At 44.0% G+C, this 22,496-nt stretch overlaps 1 protein-coding gene across 2 annotated transcripts; it reads right to left on the reverse strand.

The window, feature by feature from the left end:
- Nucleotides 1-870: 870 nt before the first annotated feature.
- On the reverse strand, nt 871-22,352 carry PDCD4 (programmed cell death 4). 2 transcript variants are annotated; one of them, XM_075258701.1, is made up of 13 exons: nt 22,252-22,351; nt 16,173-16,332; nt 14,503-14,581; nt 12,052-12,330; nt 10,776-10,870; nt 10,297-10,410; nt 7,510-7,731; nt 5,483-5,580; nt 5,123-5,237; nt 4,236-4,343; nt 4,052-4,162; nt 3,814-3,953; nt 871-1,548 (listed from the first exon to the last, which is right to left on the reverse strand). In XM_075258701.1, the coding sequence occupies exons 3-13, from the start codon at nt 14,543-14,545 to the stop codon at nt 1,488-1,490; spliced, it is 1,386 nt and encodes a 461-aa protein (XP_075114802.1). In that variant the 5' UTR covers nt 14,546-14,581; nt 16,173-16,332; nt 22,252-22,351; the 3' UTR covers nt 871-1,487. The 2 variants fall into 2 exon arrangements, with proteins under 2 accessions (XP_075114802.1, XP_075114803.1); XM_075258702.1 differs by lacking the exon at nt 16,173-16,332 and having other exon boundaries at nt 14,503-14,579; nt 22,256-22,352.
- Between the last annotated feature and the right edge of the window lie 144 nt (nt 22,353-22,496).

The raw sequence follows: 22,496 nt of genomic DNA on the forward strand, positions 1-22,496 counted from the left end.
GGGTGAAAGCTGAAACACAGGCTTAGCACATATTCACACTGTCAAGTGGCAGGGGTTGAAGACACAGCAGAGGTGCAGATTTTGCCACTGATCCTTGTCTGTGTAGCCTTCACTCCTAGTTTTGGCTTACAATTAGGCCTTATTCTGATGCTGGAGCAGAACAGGAGCTTTCTCTCACACTGAAAGTACTTTATTCTCTTATGTGCAGGTCAGGACTTCTCTATATATGTCCTGCCTGATTCCAGGGGGTGCCTTAGTGCCCAAGAGTCACTTATGAAGCAGATTTTCCTCTTGTCACTGTGTTCAGTGTATGCCAGCAAGTCTTTAACACCAGTTCAGGGAGAAGCTAGAGCCTGCAAGGACAGGGGGCTATGGCTAAAACAAATGCAGAATACATAGTCATTACTGTTAGAGCTGTGGGGGGGGTCTAACACCCGGGACCCCCACATAACAGCTGTACCAGGACAGGATGGCTTTTGGTGAAGTTTACATGCTGTACGCGTCTCACTCATTGTACAAGCTGCAGCAGCGGGTTTTGGGCCTGCAGTATCTAAATCAAACGCTGCAAATTGTACAGCGAGTAAGCAAGGCATTTCACAGCATGTAAACATTACTGAGGGCCGCGCTGCCTTGTTACCACCAGGACCCCCACAGATCTAATATTAAGGTGCTATCCCAAAGATAAGACTTCAGTAGCAGAAACTGGATAACTAATCCTCTGACTGTCTATATTCCTATACTACTACCACACTGATTGTCAACCAGAACTAGAAGAACCCTGATGTTTTTTTTTTTTCCTTTTTAGCCGTCACTCCCGGCCACTGACCACCATGGACCAAGTCCATCCCAGCACAGAGCAGACTCGGCGTCTTGTTGCGTCACTAAACATGTTTATTTAGTTTTGCACTCATGTATACACACACGTGTTCTAGCAGAACTTAGCTTGTATGTCCAGGATCTTTTTTTTTATTTTTTTTTGTAGAAAAATAGATGTTCCAGCCACCATTTACTGTATGTGTTCATGTCAAAATTGTTGTTTTCTGGAAAGGTGAATAAAAATATCCCCCCCCCCCATAAACCAATTCATTTGCTTAAAAAAAATAAAGCAAAACTCTGCACTTCTGGCACAAGTGGATAAATTATTCAGAACAAGTCACTTCTCCCTTTTACCTACCAAAGCAAAATGTGTATGAAGATCAGCAGCCAACAAAGGGTCCCAGGGCCGTGCCCCCCGGCCATAACAAGTCTTCGGGGTGTAAGAGACCAAAGGATGTTACGTTACAGAATAGAGGGACTGGAAACACATGGCACGTTCCAGACATATACAGTGTAGCTTACGTCTCTGTACATCTACCTCCCCCAACCGATGAACTGAAACAGTTTTATTTAGAAAACTATTATATAAAGGTTCTGTCCCCAGAACAACGTATAGAGAGATTATAGACAATAACTGTGCCCGACCGTGCCGCTCCTTGGCATCTTCTCCTCTAATAGCTCTCGAATTTCAGACGGCCGCCGTCTCCTTCGCTCACAAATCGTTTTCTTCCTCTGAAAAAGGAGGGAAAAAAAAAAACAAAAAAAAAATAAATTCAATATTAGTACCATAATTTTTGCAAAATCAATTCTAGTGGAGGAGAGAGCAGTAAGGATTTGTGATTACGTCTAAGTATCAGCACAGCCTGGGGACAGTCTATGGTGGGCAGAGGGGGCAAAATCTAACTCCAGTTTCACCAGCATGGCCATAGAGAGCACCAAAGATCACTGAAAATTTGACGTTAACGCTAAGACCCCACCTTGCAGAAACTTAGCTTTTTTGCTGCAGATTTTGCTGTGTTTTTTTGAGCCAAAGCCAGGAGTGTAAAAACGACATTTCCCTTGTCCATTAATGGTGACAGAAATCACTCATGTCCTGCACATGCTCCATTGGTTAGGACGGCTCTCGCATTGGTTATGTAGCCCTGATCTAATAGGCAGCTACAGGGAAGCCAAAGACTAACTGAGCATGCTCAATATGACTGAAGGTGGCGTACAGGCCGAATACATGGTCACACAGTAGTAGAGATATGGAGGGATTTCATTGGACTGTTTCTACTGACATATACACATTTTCTAATTGCTTTCAATGAGCAAAATTAATATTTTACAAAGCACTTTTATGTGAAATGGTTGTTGTTGTTGGAATACTACTTTAAGGAGGTCTTCCCAAAAACATAACCATATTTAAATTTTGTTAGACCCTTACAGAGCATCCCCCTAGACTCTGTACCAAGCTCTGCAGAATTGCGTTCCCTCCCACATTACAAGGCTGCCCATACAGAGGTAGCTGTCACCTAGTGCACAGATAGGAGCAGCATGGATTGCAGAAGAGAACCCTAACCCAGCCACTGATAAAAGCTTGTAACACACGTTTGGGCTTCAGCTCCCCTTACACAGGGTTAAGAGCCACCCTGTCATTACTCCTCAGCTAGAAAGCCCCATAAATGTATATACCTCTTGCTTTGCCTATATGCCTCTCATACATGCCCCTACATGACGGGATTAAAAGTTTAATAACGTGTTTACAAGCAGAAGACAAACGTTTTACTGTAACAATACACCCGGGATGCTCAAATACACTCAAACAAGAACCAATACTTCAAAGGGGCAGATTTACTCAAATTGTCCCTACAACCCAAGCAGAAGTAATCGGTCCCCTGTAGATTACCAAACAGGTATTGTCTGCCGTCATCATCCAACTTTACTGGGAAGCAGCAAGGTTTTAAAGTGCACCTAGCATTGAAAAAACCGGAGCCATGGCAGAAGTCCTGATCAGTGCGGATACAGCAAGCACAAGCTCAGACTTGGCAGAATAGTAGTAGGTTTTCAGGGTGGATTTCCCTGTTAAAATTGGCAGTAAGTGTACTATATATTATATAGTGGGAAATACAGAATTGAGGGCAGTAGATGTACAGGGAGAGAAATGCAGAAAAATAAGTGTGCTGCTCCATTCTGCAGTGGATCAAGACAGTCCGCTGATGCTCGGCTTCTGCCACGGGGTGCAGGGTAAGCAGAACATGAAGAGGAGTCTATGGCGGGTCTACACTTTAAATTCCTGGAGCATATTCACAAACCTGCAATGACATTGGCCTGTGTTGTAGTCAGATTTTTTTTTAGTGAATACAATGAGGGCTGGAATCCAACATGTGAACGGGCCCTTACAGTGCAACGCTTGTGAATGGGGCTTCTAAATCTGCACAGAAGATTTTCTCATTCTGTAGAGGATTTTTTTTCCTCTTTCAATGCAAGAGAAAATCCACATCATATCCGCCGTGTCTGGCCTTGGCTTCCCACTCACATCTACGAGTTCCCCTTTACATTCTGAAGAAAGAGGTTACGCCGATATGGCCTGGGAAATTGCAAGTGTATGTTTTAAGCAGAATTGTGTCTGGATAAAAAAAAAAAAAATTAAAAAAACTTGACTTTTTAGCTGTCTGTACTGTGTCATGTATCCAGGCGCAGAGAGCTCTAAAGAGCCAAAAACTAGGATTCAGGTGCTGCAGGAAATGTCGCTCAAAATCCAGACATGTTTTCTTTTCATTATTTTTCGATTCTCCCCTATCATAAATCTCCATCACTGACAAGTGCATATCTGGCATAGTTTGGGTACAGCAGCTGTCCCAGCACCCTCAAATCCCCATCTTCTTCCTGCCGGAGCACAGGTCACTAGCTGGCACCAGTAGATTGGCATGTGCTACTATTTGGCAACCACTATGACAGATAACATATTTACAGGTAGTGACCTATGGACATAAGTCATTGAGCAGACAGAGTCACCTTGATGGACATTGGTCCCGTATTTGTTTAGTAATGATCCCAGCTTTGAAGCAGTCCTCCACAAAGCGCTCCAGGACCGAGTAGGCATGTGGTACATCCAAATTAATATCTGGAATTTCCTGGTAAATCCTATCATAGCCCTGTAAAACATCAGACCAATAAAGAAAGCCGTGTGAAATAACGCACTTTCATGCAGTGACTGCAGATTCTGACTCTCACCAGCAGAGGGCAGTCTTACCCTTTTCATTTGGTCCAAAGTGATCACTGCAGACTTCCAAAGGGCTTCTAATAAATTTAGCATCATCTTGTAAGTGGTGTCCCCAGTCGCTTCCAGAACCATTAGTATAGCCTGTAGAGGTGCAGATTTGGATAAATAAGGTGCTGTAATGTGGATCAGTACACACTGAAGAAAAGAGACTTACTTCATACACAAGCTCGTGGTGAAAGTGAGGGACTTCCAGTTCTTGCAGACAGCGTTCAGCCTCTAACACGTCTCCAGATAACACGTACTCTTTTAGCAGCATGTCAATCTAATAGGGACAACACAGAATAAAACAGTCAGCAGCATCTATACAGTATGTATGTGGTGATGGTGGGGAGGGGGTGCAGATCAGATCACCTATTCCACCATATTATAGGTTATAAACCACTGACCACAAGGATTTAAAGGCTGTCCATTTATGTTGTAAATCTTTATGGCAGATTTTTACCCTTTGTAATGAATGAAATCCGCAGCAAGATCTGCAAATAAAACTAATTCTGCAGCGAATCTACAAGTATAAGTATATATATATTCTGTTGCAAACTAAATGTCTTGTGTGGCTGTACCTAGAAGTGGCCATATTACAATACATAGAGATGCAAGAGGTGTGTGTGCGCCCCCTACTGGTACAGTAAGATATACTATTAGGGATAATGTGTACTTCAGTTCTCTGGGATTAGAGAGAGTGTCAGTAATATATTGGTTATAAACCTTATCCCAGTCCTCTGTTATTCCGCTTTAGAGTCTGTGTCCATGTAAATCACATGGGAGTAAGAGGAAAGCGTTTTGGGGAAGGTTCTTAGTGCATAAAGTTTATAACCCATTTACTGATGAGACTCCCTTTAGCTCACCCACTGCCTCATGGCCGGTGTCTGGGGTTCCAGTTCATTCGAGTGCGTGGGGCTGAGCTGTAATACTGGGAACAGTCCACAGACAAGCAAGCCCTCTCTCCTAATCCCAGCCAAGTCCCTGCTCGCTTACATTACTTGGTCTGATGCAGATTTAAAAACTACAATGACATAAAAGTGACTGTTCCACCAAATTTACCTCTTTCACCAATTTTTTAACTGGCTGCTGTCCGCCTCCTGCGCCCCAGACACTGTCAATTTTTCTGCCAACTCTAGTCATGCTCAGGAGAACGGCTGCTCGCTTTAAGGCTTCACTATAAGAAGAAAAAAGGTATAATCTGCTGGTCAGCAAAAGAAAAGCCTGGCTACACAATATAACTTCCCGCACAGCTCCTAACCAGAAAAGATGAAGGTAATCTGGACTACATTATAAATATTCAGTTTATGCCCTACGTCTATCTAGCAGTCTGGGTAGCTAGTTAGAGGATACAATTATGTCAGTATCGCATCATTTCACTGTAACGTTCCAAGCTTTGAGGATATAACCAGTATAACATACCGAGCATGGTCGCAGTCCACTGTGCCTTTATAGGACTCCATGTAAGTCTTGTTCAGGATCCCATCTCCAACTGCTCTAGCAATAAACTGACCCACCAGCTGCAGAGAAACAGGTAGGAATTATTACTCACAAAACATCCTCATGAATTGTATCCGACATCTCTACAAAGTGTGAAAGGTGCAAGTGCCATTACATAGAAGCTTGGAATACCCACAATATTCCATCTGAGCAGGGACTTCCTAATGACTAATAATCTTCTAGACTTTGCTAGAGGGCAATGGCTCATGAAATGCTGGACTATAGTATACCCTAAATAATCCTATATAACCCTAAACAATCTCTACTTCTAGCCGTTGCCGTCTTGTGCTCGGTCTGCAATCAGTGTAAATCAGCACACGATAATCTTACTATGTGGATTACAATTTATTCATTCCCGAGCAATTATCCTGATTATTGCAAAGTCTAAATGGACAAAAGACTCAATGTGATGATACAGCGAGATGAGAGTTATGTGTAACGGTAACCTTCTTACATTACAACATGGCGGTCTATGTACATCACTACAGATAGCTTTTTTTTTAAAGTATGTCTGTTCTCCTGACAGTAAACAGAACAACGCTGGAGCATCTTTTCTTGCAACTCTGTGCTGTGGTGTTCCTCTGTTATTCCTACTAGAAATTAAAGGGATCCTATCATTCAATCACTCTTTTTTTTCTAACACGTCGGAATAGACTTAAAGGCTATTCGTCTCCTACCTTTCATTGTCTTCTCCGTGCCGCCGCTCGTCTAAAATCCCAGTTTTTCTCGGTATGTAAATGAGTTCTTTCGCAGCACTGGGGGCGGCCCCAATGCTGCCAGAGAACTCTCCAGTGCTGCCTCCTCTTCTTCTGCAGCGAGGTCTTCACCGCGTCTTCTTCTGGTGGTGGCTTGCAACTTGCAACTTCTGGTGGTGGCCTCGGGCAAGCCAATTGCGTATGCTCACAGCCACAAGAAAAATGGCCGCTTACATAGTATTGTAAGCAGCCATTTTCTCGTGGCTGGCGGGCATGCGCAGTCGGCTTGCCCTAGGCCTAGAAGTTACAAGCCACCACCAGAAGAAGACGCGGTGAAGACCTCGCTGCAGAAGAAGATGAGGCAGCGCTAGAGAATCCTCTGGCAGCATTGGGGCCGCCCCCAGTGCTGTGAAAGAACTCATTTACATACCGAGAAAAACTGGGATTTTAGGTGAACGGCGGCACGGAGAAGACAATGAAAGGTAGGAGATGAATAGCCTTTCTTAAGGCTATTCCGAAGTGTTAGAAAAGAAAAAAAAAGTGATTGAATGATAGGATCCCTTTACTGAAGACAGTGACAACGGTTACCAGTTAGGGATGTGTCCCTCACACTCTGTCGCTGCCGACACCATCGCATGGTGTAGGGACACAACCCTCTGACAAGAGGAACATTATCATTTCTATGAGGAATAAGGGAATTTTCACACTACCATTAATAGGATGAGAGCAATGAACATTAATGGTAGAATGAAGACTGAACCCCCTCAATCTGCATTTACTCAAGTAAAAAAAAAAAAAAGGAAACTCTCTTTGATTATGTTTTTTACTTTTCTGATAGAAGAAAAAGTCCGCCATGCAGAAATTCCTATTGTGTTGTCTACATTAGAGTGAATGGCAATGGACACACACAAGGGGGCTCCTACTGTGCCGGTCAATCTATCGCTGTTAAAGTCCATTGCTCTCATCCTATGATGACAGAGTAACAGACGTTCACAATGGTAGTCTGAATGTTCCCCAACAGTGGGACCGCACCATGCAGAATTATAAGAAAATATTCTCCGGACTGGTCATGTCACACACATACTAGCCGGGGGCAGTAACAGGTCCTCTCTACACCACCAGTCATTTGAAAACTTGCAATATGTGAAATGACCTTTACCCTTAAGAAAATAAAGACTGTAAGAACATCTTGTATCCTGTGGGACAATGCAGGTGATGGATCCCTGTATTATAAGACATGCAGTGTACACAAACCTGTGGTGCCCTAGGTGTGTCCAGAACGAGTTCAGGCAGCTCCTCCAACAATCTGTCAAAGGAAATTTCCACATCTCGTGTACTCAGCAACGTCCCGCACAGATCATGCAGCAGCTTTGATGTCAGCTCCCGATGACTAGCTTTGCCTTCCAGTGCAATAGATACGGCTAGCATGGGCAGACCAGACTTCATCTCTCCAAGGTTCAAATCCTTCAACATTTCCTGCAGGAATAGAGAATATCCTGATATAATGCATATAGTGCATGATGTAGTGCAGCGTAGCTGTGGTGACGACATTAAATCACCCGATCATTCACCTAAAGCTGTGAAGTCAATTATGAATAGGACTATGCAGTCTGAGAAGGGGAATTTCCATATATATATATATATATATATATTTATATATATATATATTATTATTATTATATATATTTAACATAATTGCTTTAAATAGCTATGCCATATAATCTGAGAATAACCTGCATACACCAGGACTGCAGACTGACATAATGCAATCTGTATCCCGCTGATGCAATGGCAGGTAAGATGTGGCGAGTCTACAAAGAGCTTACTATGCTGGTATTTGTATAGATAAGGGTCAGTGACAATGTAAGCTTCTGATGTCACACAGTATACAACCTGGGGCAGGAAATGATGAAACCTTAATCTTGAACATGGAGCACAGACTCTGCAGATCATTGCAATAGTGCAGTGACCCAGGCTCCCAACATCCCAGGTGCTGACATGGCTTTAGATTGGTTTCAGACACAACCTTTAGCGATTTTATTTCACACAATGTTGCATTTTTTCTTTTTGTGCCATTTGCTTGTGTTGGAGCAGCTGAAATTCTGCTATCCGGTCTCTGCTGGTAAACTAGAAGTGGGTTTATCATTTTAGTGGCATGATGGTAGCTTTTTTTTCTAGCATTTTTCTCCATAGACTTTTCAATGTAACCTTGAAATAACTTCAACAAATTGTGTCCAGAAAAAAAAGACACACAAGGCATTATATTGTTCAGAACAGCATTTATAAAGTTCTTAAAGGGGCGGGGGAAAAAAAAAAACCCAAAACCACCTGCGACCACGTCAGATATTTGCTTTGCACGGAGACCAGGGAGGGCTGATAACTATGTGGGATTTTCGGCTGCAGGTCCTGATGACTTTATCATACTTGTACACCACGTGGCACCCATAATGTGAACACGGCAGCTGGCAGAGAGACAGGACAGTCTGAGTGCAGAGAAAGTAATGTTCTGGGGAATGCGAGGTTACACCCTGCCAGGAATTGTTCACTTTCAGATAAGACGCCTTTTCCTTTCCTCTCCTGCAAGTAACCTGCTTTCTCAAACAATTTCTAGGAGAGCTTTCCTACAATATCGCCAGGTGAAGTAATGCAAAAACCACAAAGGAGAGGTTGTCAAGATTATTCAGTATAAAGCAATGATAATCTATGGAAGTGATGGCAATATTACAGCCATAGGAGAAGGTTAATGGGGAAAACTGGACAACTGACTGTGTCTCTAGCCTGGATACAAGATGAGATACGGCAGGACATGTAGGTATATACAGGATCTGTATGGTATATAGCAGTACATTTACCACAGATGTTACACCTGTAGTCTGGATACAAGATGAGATACAGCAGGACATGGAGGTATATACAGGTTCTGTATGGTATATAGCAGTACATTTATCATCAGTTGTTACGGCCAGGCCTGTAGATCCTGCACACTTGTTAGGCTGGTGAAGCTACGTCCCATCTGGTCCCATAAATGCTGATTTGGTGATAAATCTGGTGACCGGTTAGAACCAGGACTTATTGTAACCTGGTGGAGAAGTTCCTGGGGAACCCTTGTGTGTGGGCGAGCATTATCCTGCTGGTGCCAGAAGCAGTCTGACATTTCTATCTCAGAGCGGTATTTTTTTTTTTTTTTTTGTCAAGGAGCCTGCATTATATAACTGAAATGTGCAGGTTATGCATGGACTGTATGAGATTAGAAGTTTACAGACATATGGCGGTGTTTCAGTCAGCTAAATAAATCCCAGACCACCCACAGACAAGGGGAGTTGCTGGCTTTGGAAAGACAACTCATAGTCCCATACAAGTCCTTTAAACTGTAGGAGCACGAAGCAGCTCAGGGACTGCCTGTTAAATAGGGAAGGTCCCTTGTCAGTTCCTGCTATTCACTGTCCATGTGTTATGGTGTTCAAGAAATGTCACCCAGTCACATCACATCCTTAGCAACCCATGTAGTGCTGTACTGTAGGGGAAGGGAAATAAGGGCAGGAAACAACTTCTCCTTCAGTCTACGGCAGCGGATCAATCACGTCCTACCATTAGCTAGTCACAGGAAACATTCATCATTGTAAAACACGGTGTGCTTGTGTAGACAACAGCTGGGTGACATTTATATCTGTACCATTATTGCAGTACGTGGCATTGCAATATTATGCACCAAGCCTGCTTTTATTAAGAGATAGATAGATAGATAGATACCCATACAATTCCATACACCCCATGGATTTCATTAGGAGCCTGAATGTGAAATATTGCAACTCCCAGGTCTCGTGTTGGATGGTGAATTGACATCTATCTATTGATATAGGTATTTGATTATTTTTTTAGGAAAAACTATAAAAGGGAAACACATTGTTGTCCTCAAGGGGAAAAAATTCAGTAAGGTTTTTTTTAATGGACTGGGAAATACCACTGTGAAACTAAAACCCTGCAATAATCATTGACACAAGGAAAGCCAATCACGGTGATAATAGACAGAGAGAAACCTACTGCGACTTCATTGGTGTCCCCGTGCTGAAAATACTCCTGCACAATTGGTGTGACAGACTTTTCGAATGACTTTTCATCCAGAGGAAGGACCGTCGTCTCGTAAACACAATTCTCCTATAAAAATTCACACAAGGGGAAAAAATGCACAATCAGCAAACGCGCTTGTGAACACAAAACAGAAATCTGCCTTTTCTCTCAGACTGCTGAACTATTAAACATGAAATAATACAAAGCTCAATCCCCTCAACGTGTCCCCTGGCAAAGGGATCTGCAACGTACACAACTATGTGCGAAAAACAACGTTACGTGCGGCGATCAGGAGACCCTAGAGGAGGACAACAATCCCATCCACATGACTGTCATTTTCACATAACAAGTTCCACATTCATCTATAACAAATCGTACAGACTTATTTCTAAGATGGAGGATTGAGATGTCAGTCCGCCACTACCAGAAGAGAGGAGAAACCAGCCACCTACCTGATCTTCATCATAATTTGGGTCCTTGACATCGACTTCTTCTTCATCGTAAATTTGACAAGGAGTTCCCCACACTCCCTTACCACCAGCTCCACCTAAAAAAAACAGGGAAGTGAGAACAATGGTGACAGCTTGTACAATACGAAGGTCTGTGCTACAGCTCCAAAGCTAAAGATATCAACAAGTAAATGCTGGATAGAGAGAAGTCTCTCCATTACAGCCATGCTTATACCGTGTGGTACATAGATATACAGTGTATCAGGTACTAGGACTCATACTGTAACACAGGTTAACCCCTAAGCCATTTATGTAAATGGCCAAAAAACAGATGTAACAAATCATGTGCTTAAAATGCAGCTATGATAGGCCATAATGGGCAGACTAGAGGATATCAGCGGTGGCGGTGTGACCCATACCTTTCACATCAGATTTGTGTAAATGAAGCTCAGCTACTATAGAAATAAAAGCTGCCATAAATGTCTTAAGGTTACTCAGAATGGATGAGACACTTCTGGCTACATTCAGAGGCCGTGACCCTACACACAGCCAATGGTGATAACTGTATAGAGTCTAGACAATGCTCTGTGAGCTCAACACCCTGGACATGAGACTCCTACACTGCAACAAAGTAGCAGAAAGATTTGTGTAGCTGCTGCATTGACTAGACTGAATACAATGGTCTTTACTTCTCAGCTGACTCTAGGTTCATCCTGCACCCAGTTTTTGTTCTTCTGGTGCACTTGGTGACCCAAAAAACGTAAAAACCCAATATACTTAAAAAGCAGTTACCCGTGGACCCCATAGAATACAATGGGTTTCTCCCTGAAAATTGCAGAGAGAAAATTCCTGCTTTCAAGCAGAATGGGTGGGGGGGGGGGGGACGGAATCCGGGCGCAGGTGTGAACCTAGCCTGAGAGCAGGACTAGCTATGTACTGGTTCGCTACAATGTATCAGTGTGAAGTCCAGGCTGTTGAGCTCACAGAGCATTGTCTAGACAGGATACAATGGTCTCCACTTCTCGGCTGACGTACAGAGTCACTAACCTCTAATTAGATGTTCTTTCATTCACTGAAACATTAAGGGCTGTTGTGACTAAAGCATATAGATGTTTAGGAAATCAACAAGAAAACACACACAAGGGAACACATAGAATCCTTTAAAAATGGTTCCACAGATCCCCCCCAAACACAACACTCTTCACCACCTGTTGGAATATCACGACAACCCCCCCCCCCCTCCCCCCACCATGCAATTAACCCAATAAGCTGAACAAACCTTTTTTTGGAAGTCCACGTCCCTTCCCAGTCCTAGATTTTCTATCCATAAGTTTGGTTTTGGGGCTGGTGGGTTGTAACCCTCGGCCATTTTCACCATTATCGCTAACAGAGTCTCCTCTTCCCGAGTCCCGGGAGGAGTTCTTGCGGAGTCTTCTCTTGGCTTTGGCAGTAATTCTGGCCTCATTTACTGTAGTCGCCGGCCAGTTTCCATTCACTTCAGGCTTAACTTGCTCTGTTGCATTTTGGTCTCCATCCCCATAAAACAGGGAGTCATTGTCTGCGGTGGCAAAAACAACAAAAAACACCTTTATGAGAACCCCATGAATAAGAAGGTCCATGGAAAGAAACCTCAGTATCACCATTGGTCATTCTTATACTTCTAGACATGTTATATTACTAGATTAGATCCCATTTACACAGGCAGGTTATCTACCCATATACAGCATGTACGTGTCAATGGTGCAACAATCCCAAGGGCTTTGTGTGGAATCAAAAATTCTGTCAGAATATTCTTGTAAATATTAGGAAAGGATCAAAATGGAGGACACTTCATAAACTGCCCCACTTTCCTTCTAAGCCAATTCTGGTGCATTTTCATTAGTAAATCTTCCCCAAGTTGTGGCGTTTTGGTCACATTTTTTAGGGTCTGTTTTTGATTTATGTATTCATGTGAGCTCAACTTCAGACCGATGCTTAGACTAACATCATACACAACATACATATGTGCATGCACTCTAGTACATACATCATAACACACATATGTGCACCTTAGTACATACATCATAACACACATGTGCAACCTAGTACATACATCATAACACACATATGTGCAACCTAGTACATGCATACATCATCCATAAAATACATATGTGCACCCTATTACATACACTATAACATACATATGTGCATGCATCCTAGTGCATGCACCCTATTACATACATATGTGCATGCACCCTGGTACATACATCATAACATACATATGTGCATGCATCCTAGTGCATGCACCCTATTACATACATATGTGCATGCACCCTGGTACATGCATACATCATAACATACATATGTGCATGCATCCTAGTGCATGCACCCTATTACATACACTATAACATACATAAGTGCATGCACCCTGGTACATGCATACATCATAACATACATATGTGCATGCATCCTAGTGCATGCACCCTATTACATACACTATAACATACGTATGTGCATCTTAGTACATACATTATATGTGCACCCTAGTACATACATAACATACATATGTACATGCACCCTAGTACATACATCATAACATACATATGTGATGCACCCTGGTACAGACACGTGCTTTAGCCCTTAAGTACTGTATAATGCAGCAGCCTTCATATACTGTATGTAGATTACACAGTATCTCGCCATTTGGTCCCGAGTGTATATCTCAGAGGTCACAGCTGTAGGGAAGCAGTTAACGTTATAACATGCACAGCACATGAATGGATGAGACGTGTGTACATCAATACCTCTCTGTGTATTACCCTCCCCCTCACCTCACGGCCGTACACTCAGCAATACACTTATCAAAGTCATAACACCAGTTACTGATATGGCTCACAATCTGTACATAGATGGTAGGTGTCCTAGTGTAAATTCCAAGGAGCAGAGATTAGGGCGATCATAAAAACTGCACAAACTGACACCTAAATAATGGAGAGAAGGCGTTGTGCAATAACATAAACCGCACATCAGGGGAGGGGAAAATAAGCGAGGAGATAGATAAGGAACTGTAAACCCAGCAATAACCATAGAGCGACCACAGACAGAACAGCGTGATCTTTACCAAAATAGACTGGAGAGGAACAAGGGTTCAATAACACAGCGCCCCACACAGTCAGAGCTGGGAACAACAAGTAATCAACACTCAGGAATATACACAAGGTAATATCTGTCTACAGCCTTCAGAATGGCTCTGTTGTAATAGTGTTACTCACTGACAAATCCATTATCAGCCTGGTAAACCATGGAGGGGACGCAGCACTGGTTGGAGCATAGTGGCCCCTTCAGTAAGCTCATTAGCCACGGTGTAGGACCCCCCACTGATATAATAATAATGTTTGATTCCAAAGACCGGCCATCAGCTTTCTAATACTGAAAAACCCCTTTATCAATTAACATCTAATTGTCATTAGTCAGGCTTAATAAAGATTACTGAACAGCATAGGATGGTATGTGACCAAATCCATTACCTAAGCCTAAGATCTCAGGGAAGGTCACAGCTACGGACAAGACCATGTACAGAGCACCTCCGCTCAAACCCATGAGTAACCACTTTTTAAGCAAATAGGGTTTCCGGTTTTTAGGGTCCCCAAGTGGGACGGGAACCAGAACGCTAGTGTGAACCTGACCAAGCAAACCAAGTCAGCATAGACAACCATAAACGGAGTCTTTATAAGGAGCGGGAGACACTTACCTATTAGATTGGCATTGATCTCACTAGGGTGCTCTACTTCCATTGTGTCTTATGTTATTTTCAACAGCAATAGATCACCCTGGACAAAAAAGAAAAGTACGATTAGAATAAGGGAGAGAAATAAATACGTACAACATCAGGTTATGGAGGATCAGGCTGTACAGAGAAGTCATTGGTTTACTTGCAGAGATTTGTTCCAACCAAGTCAGATCCCATCCCATTGCTACATGAGTGACTGTGCAACCCCTTTAACAATCCTACAGTTTCCCATATCCTTTTTCTCAGCTTTTAGGCCCAGTCACCACTTTAGACAAGTACAATCGGCAGAATGACTTTATAGCCACGGCTTTTATTTTTCTAATCTTCTTCTTTAGCCCAGAACTGGTTGTTAGTTTTGGCAAAGTGAGTGGTGTACTGTACATGAGCGATTCTCAACCTATGGGGCACCCCGCAGTCTCAGGGGATACCCCGACAGAGGAACTATTTCATTGCTGACTTCTTGGGCGCAGACATGTGAGCAGTAACTCCCCTCCAGTGTGTCGCCACCACCATATTATATATCCTCTGAAGCCGGTATCTTGGTCACGGCATCTATACAGTTAAAGAGGACCTTTCACCATATCCGGGCACAGGCAGTTCTATATACTGCCAGAAAGCTGACAGTGCGCTGAATTCAGCGCACTGTCGGCTTTCCCGATCTGTGCCCGGTGTGAAGAGCTTACGGCCCGGTACCGTAGCTCTCTATGGTCAGAAGGGCGTTTCTGACCATTAGCCAGAGACGTCCTTCTGCCTCGCGGCGCCAATCGCGCTGTGCTGTGGAGCCGGGAGGAACGCCCCCTCCCTCTGCTCACACAGCTCGTCCGTAGACTAGCATTATCAGGAGAGGGAGGGGGCGTTCCTCCCGGCTCCACAGCACAGCGCGATTGGCGCCGCGAGGCAGAAGGACGTCTCTGGTTAATGGTCAGAAACGCCCTTCTGACTGTAAAGCGCTACGGTACCGGGACTGATAGCGCTTTACACCGGGCACAGATCGGGAAAGCCGACAGTGCGCTGAATTCAGCGCACTGTCAGCTTTCTGGCAGTATATAGAACTGCCTGTGCCCGGATATGGTGAAAGGTCCTCTTTAACTCAGATGTTTAATTAAAAACTACTCAGGTTACAGTGTATACAGTGACCAAGATGCCAGCTTATGAGTCTCCTTCTTCCATGGGCCTCGCCCCTGGAAAATTATTGTGGTCAACATCTCCTGCTTCTTGCAGCGGCATATTCCTGCTGCCCGCCATAATATGTACATTCAGAAAGACATGTGTCCACGGAGCAGACGGCCACACACCATCTACAACTCCGCTATAAATAAATTTATTTTCTAGATCTTCCCTTTCCCCTCTATTAAGGAACCACAACTCCCAGCATGACCTGATAGCTACAGGCCTTCAAAACTTGTATTGGCAAGTCTGTAATGTGAAAACTTAAAAAGCCATCAATGTACTTTAACCTGCGCGGTGACTGCGAAAACCAACGTCAGATCCCCTCCTAAGCCTATCACACCTTCCAAATAACTGAATAAAAAGCAATCAAAAGTTATACAGATCCCAAATACATTACCAATAAAAGTACAGATTGTCCCCCAAAAACTAGTCTGTGATGCAAGTGACGTCGTATTACTGACCTCTTTATTGGGGTACGAGGCTGGAACCTCTTGACACTGAGGGAGTGCTTGAACGGGAAAGGACAAGAATCACCGATCCACACAGCACGAACGACCCTGGACAGTTCACTAGAACTGGGTGCCAAAGCCAACGACACAGCCAGCGAATGGGGGAGAATGGCTAGAAGAAAGATATAACAGGTAAGTGAAGCCCCTTACTCTTCTTTATCAAAACCTCTCATTCAGAAGATTTCTCCCATGCTGCACTAAGGGCTCAGATATCTCTGGAACTGGGACACATACCTGTAAAGTAGCCTACCATGTTCGCAGCGAGTACACGGTACATCCTAGAGGACATGAAAGGTCCAGCCACAATTGTAAGAACCACCTAATGCATTACTAGATTGCTTTTCACATGACTGTACTTTGCATTGTCCCATAGGGGTCACAGTCAGTCGAGGGCCCCTTATGGACATATACTGTATATCTATGCTATAACCTAGATTTATATAATTTATAATAGCTGATATTCTCTGCAAGCAAATATAAAATCTCAGGCCAACATCTCGTAAGTAAATATCAGGACTGTAACCAGGCTGGAAACTGTACACTGTAGGCAAATAACCAAGAAGCGGCGGCAGCCTTGTATCAGCGCGCACATCATAGCTTTACTGCAGGATTAGTATCCCATGCCCACAAGATATACGGGCCATACTGTCAGCAGGGAATTAATCTTTAGGAGCCTGTTAAGCCACTTTTTGACATGATTATGTATCGCTGGCCGTACACGACATACGTGAAATAACCAGAGACTTAATACACAGATAAATGTGTCCATCACGCCGCCATGTTAGACGGGCACACTTCTTATAGGTTTGTTATGCTTTGTGGTCTGCAAGGTCATAGTAGTACTGTCATCATTACAATTAGTGATACAGTCCCCTATAAGAGACAGGCATCCAGCTTTCCCAGAGTCCTGAAGGTAAAGACGATAGATACGAGGTGTTAAATGTCCTGCACATATGGCAGACGGAGTGACAAGGACTCTGAATGGAGCGGCGGTCAAGCGTGCGCTGTGCTGGCATAGAAACGGTTACTTCCTTATCAGCGAATGGCAGGTTATTTACAGTACACAGGCGCGCGTTCACACTGTCTGTACGTGGAGTAACATGTATATCACTAGAGGACATTGTTTTCTCCTGGCTCAGCAAGTATAAAAACAAGGCAGAGGCCTCAAAACACGTGGCAGGTTTCCAGAGAAGGTGTCAGAATAGTGACGTGTATAGGGCCTGGTCACAACAGACGACTCTGCCGTCACACTGCAGCTCATGGACTTCACACCTGCAGGGTGCGTTCACATGCTCAGGTTTACAAACATAGTTTTTATAGCTAAAACCGAGGCTAGATCATAATGAGATAGAAGGTAGAGCGCACAGGCGAGACTTCGCCAATTGTTTCCATCCATTCCAAAAAAAAAATTGGTGTTTTGATGTGATTTGCGGTGTTTTTTTTATAAGTTTACGGGTATAACTTTTTATTTTTTTTGCAGGGTTGATGCTCACCCTGACCATATGAATGTGTCGCTACCCCAGGACTCTGCAATGAATTCAATTAATTTGATTATTTTGCCGCTGCAAAAAATTGCAATTCTGATTTTCATCACAGTTGTGAATTGAATGTTATCCCAGGCCCAGAGTGTGATATGCATCATGCAGACTCCTCCTATAGGACGGATATATCTGACTCCTCACTGTGCCAGCTCGCTGAACCTCTTTAAGCAAAAACATAACAATCAAGAATCGCCATAAACATGATAAATACGCCGATATTATTCATAGGCAATACTGGACAAATCTCACCGACGAGCTACAAACACAAACTGATCCACAGTTAGCGGAGGGGACATGAATACTTTTCACCTCCCCCCCCCCTAGAATTCCTAAAGCGAGCTGCTTGTTTACTGCTGATACTGGATGAGACTGGACTGCCATTAGTCGGAGCCTCGCTGCGATACGTTACTGGATGTAAACAGGAAGCCGCATCACCTTCACCGTGATAAACATTCCAGTCTAATGCATCAGGGAGCAGCCGACAACCTGACACCACGGTCACCTTATAAACTCATCGGGGCAGGTTCATTATGCTTGTACATTCATATAAAAAAATGCAATTTTTTTTTTTTGCATTTCGGATAGCCCTGGGTCCTTTCCCCATAAAGGGGCATGGCAATGGTGTGCAGGGGATGGGACCAACAGCATGGCCTGACGGAGGGTGCACCTTGTCATATATGTTGGCGCTATGAAGACTGGCAGGGATAGCCAAAAAGTCCTACACGCACAATAGTTTTGTCCCAATCTGTATACGTCCACTATTTTAGTGCTGCATTTGTATATGGTTCTGGTCTTGTGACAAACCTGGACATCACCGCGCAAATCTGAACACAGCCTAAGCCAATGACCTGAGAGCCTATGCTGCAGTTCAGTATGTGGGATTCAGAGGGCACACCAGCACCGCCAGGTTAAGCTCCAAATTATATCTAAATGGTTTGAGAATGCATTCAGACCATTAGGTCGGGTACAGTTAGGACTTGTTCACACAGGGCGCGGATGGCGGATTTTGGTCCCGCGTCATAATGGGGCCAAAACCCGCCTGCCACGACTGTAGCGGCTTCCCGTTCCAAAGTAGGCCCAAATGAATGGGCCAAATCCGGAGGGTGCTGTCACGAGGCGGACGCCGCGGCATCTGCCTGAAGAAAGGGCAGCTCATGGTCTACATAGACCACCATTGTGAGAGGGCGGATTCTGATGTGGATTCTGTGCCAAAATCCGCCCCGTGACTGGGGCCTTAAAATACTATCAAGACTGCACCTTTAAAAACTACAGGCAGTTTTGATGCACATTTTTATTTTAGTGCATAGTCACACTGAGGAATCTGGTCAGGCACAAAAAAATCTCCAACCCCGTCCTCTGAGTGGGAGCTTCAGACAGGATCCATGTGAAGAAGGAGCTGGGACTTATATTTTCTGCTGCCTTCTATTGGAATGAATAAGGAAGTCTTCAGGCAGAAGCGAGAGGCGCCCGCTGACTTGACGGGGTAGGAAAGATTTTACACCAACAGCAGGAAAATTTCCCTGGTGGATTTTGCCTGGCGGGTCCCGCCCCAAAATCCACCTTACATTCAGTATGTATGACGCATCGTCTGTCATACTGGTAATCCCTTATTAGCACATCATAGATAATATGTGTAATATTATATCACGTGGCTTTAGTCATAATTTAACCCCATAGGTGCTAACACCAGTGGACTTAGTGCATCGATGTCTTCACCGCAAGTAATGAAAGTAAATGTCACGTTGCAAACCCCAAGTCGCTGCAACCAGGACACAACAGACACAACAGATCAGAATCTGGTGGATTTCTTGTATTTTTTGTGTTCCAGTCACTTTTATCACTTGTGATCTGTGACTACACAACCTGTGACTAAGTAATCTAACCTGCGGTGTAGTCCTGGTCATGTTGCAGGTTTGCCAGGTTTAGTTGGTGGAGTTTTGGCAGCCTTGGTGTGCAAAGTGATATCTTGTATGGTCGTACACCTTTGAATAAAGCCCGCCCCCTTTGTGACACGACGCACCCCATTGTGTTGTGTCAAGCCCCTGTTAGTGAAGTAAACACAAAATCTACCAATCAGGCCTTTTTTTTGTGACATGATGAGCAAATAAAGTGGCCGTGTCACATCTAATATGACCGTGAGCCCTGCGGGTGCCAGAGACCTCTGTCAAGTCAAGGACATTGGCACATGTGCGCGGGATGTCGGGAGGTCACCGCTTTTTGCAAGAACCTCCTGGACATTTCAGGTGAATTGGCAAGGACGCCTCACCAGCCACGACCTGTTCTAACCAACAAGGACGCCGTATTCTTACCAGCGAGGCCCCGTTCCCATTTGTGTCAGATGCTGCAGTACAGGCACCAACTAACCCAGATGGACCCGTCATTACACACATAACAAATGGCAGCCCTCAGTGATAGACAAAACAGAGATAAATGCTAATGTATCAGTACTTGGTTTAGGCTGAATTCACACACCGTAGATTTGTTGCAGAAATGTCTACAACTATCTCAATCATCTAAACCATGTGCTGGGCACAGAAACAACCCAATGTAGACCTATGGGATTAATTTTAAGGGGGCGTTCACACTACCGTTGGTGTCTGACAGGTAGTGTCCGCTGCTAATGTCTGTTCAAAATCTTGCGCAGACATTCGCAGCGGACACTAGATGTGTCCGTGACATTTTATATTGATTTAAATGGACATCGGGTGCGTTGTTTTACAGTCCGTGCCTGTCCTTAACTGTCCGTTCCCAAAGATGTCCGACTCTTCAAGCGGACAGAAAAACCCAACATGTAGGTAGATAGGAGATAGATAGATAGGAGATAGATAGATAGGAGATAGATAGATAGATAGATAGATAGGAGATAGATAGATAGATAGGAGATAGATAGATAGATAGGAGATAGATAGATAGATAGGAGATAGATAGATAGATAGATAGATAGATAGATAGGAGATAGATAGGAGATAGATAGATAGGAGATAGATAGATAGGAGATAGATAGATAGGAGATAGATAGATAGGAGATAGATAGATAGGAGATAGATAGATAGGAGATAGATAGATAGGAGATAGATAGATAGGAGATAGATAGATAGGAGATAGATAGATAGGAGATAGATAGATAGGAGATAGATAGATAGGAGATAGATAGATAGGAGATAGATAGATAGGAGATAGATAGATAGGAGATAGATAGATAGGAGATAGATAGATAGGAGATAGATAGATAGGAGATAGATAGATAGGAGATAGATAGATAGGAGATAGATAGATAGGAGATAGATAGATAGGAGATAGATAGATAGGAGATAGATAGGAGATAGATAGATAGATAGGAGATAGATAGATAGATAGATCAGTGGTGTACATTGTATTTTGCAGCCTGCTGTGTATTATGGACATGCTGGGGCTTGTAATCCTATTCCTGTATATATTATACGCACTTGTACAGACCACATACAGAATATTCTGGGACTGACATCCTCCCTGACACTTCCTTCTACCTATAAGAGGTCGCACACTGGCAGAGCATGCTGGGAGTTGTAGTCGGACACGTAGAGAGTGGCAGGTGACAGACGACGTCCTGGGCTGGAGTCACACCTTGCAGACAAGATGCAATTTTGGCAGATTTTGCAGCTCATATTATGAGAATAGAAACCCTTTTATATTTCTCCTAAAAAAAACTGCAGAAAAAATCTTCAACAAAAAAAAAATCAGCATTTCTGCAGTGTGTGACCTGGGCCTCTAGATGAGTCTAGGTATTAGGTGCATTGGAGTTGTGATGCAGTTTCTTAATACTGACAAACCACATGCCGTTTTTTCTGCGCTGTGTGAATGCCGCCACACAGAACACATTACACCGCCCATCAGGACAATCCTTGTAAATGTCGCAGCGATGGCAGGACTTTGCAGTGATGAACGTAAATCAAATAAAACAAAAACGGAAGATTTTACTTAAAGCCACAAATCAGGGGGCGGCTTGTGAGACGTGAGGCAGCACAACCTCATGGAGAACTGCAACAAAACTGCAGCGTGTAAACATCGCCTGAAGACAGCGCTGAGATCTGATTGGTTGTTATTGATAACCACTCCCCTCCCCCTTTTACTAGTTTTTAGGATTTGGAGCTGGACATGACACTGAGGCTCAATGTGCACCCCTAAATAGTGACCCCCACAATGGTGCACCCCTAAATAGCGCCCCCTTGTATGACTGACCTGAGGGGGATCAGGACTATGGCGTGCACATGTAGTCAGTGCATAGACAGAGGACATCATGCTGGGAGTTGTAGTCCTAGCAGTCCTGAGGGTATATATGGCCATACACAGGGCAGTAGCTGTATACCACAGGACAGTGACACACCCCCCTGTATATACACACAAGGCACAGCACGGACGGCGGCCATGAGGCCCTCACACATGTAGCTGAGGCCCCCGGACCCGAGCACTAGGGGCCCCCGACCCCTCGGCAGGGCCCCGCACTCACTCACCTCTCCCTCTCCCTCTCTCTCTCTCTCTCCGCTTCTTCTTCTCACCAACTCTGTTTTTGTTTTGATCTGTCTCTTTTTTTTTTTTTTTTTCTAACCTCCCTCAAAACCGTCTGCCCAGTAACAACGTCACATGTCGGGGTCGGAGCCTGTCCTGATTGGTCAGCGCCGGAAGGTGTGCGGAGCTCTCCACCAATCAGCCCTCCGCAGCCTGAGTAAGGGCGGGGAGAAAGGGGCGGTTGTTTTTG

The sequence above is a fragment of the Leptodactylus fuscus genome, chromosome 10 (genome assembly GCF_031893055.1).
Source record: "Leptodactylus fuscus isolate aLepFus1 chromosome 10, aLepFus1.hap2, whole genome shotgun sequence".
In the NCBI taxonomy this organism is placed as follows: Eukaryota; Metazoa; Chordata; class Amphibia; order Anura; family Leptodactylidae; genus Leptodactylus; species Leptodactylus fuscus.

Bases quoted from the DNA above. Each gene is read 5' to 3' on its own strand.
- PDCD4 (XM_075258702.1), bottom strand. From the start codon at position 14,545: ATGGAAGTAGAGCACCCTAGTGAGATCAATGCCAATCTAATAG. The intron at 12,331-14,502 runs GTAAGTGTCTCC...TTGCCACCGCAG, and splicing joins GATCAATGCCAATCTAATAG to ACAATGACTCCCTGTTTTAT. The intron at 4,344-5,122 runs GTAAATTTGGTG...TGTCCCTATTAG, and splicing joins TTAAAAAATTGGTGAAAGAG to ATTGACATGCTGCTAAAAGA.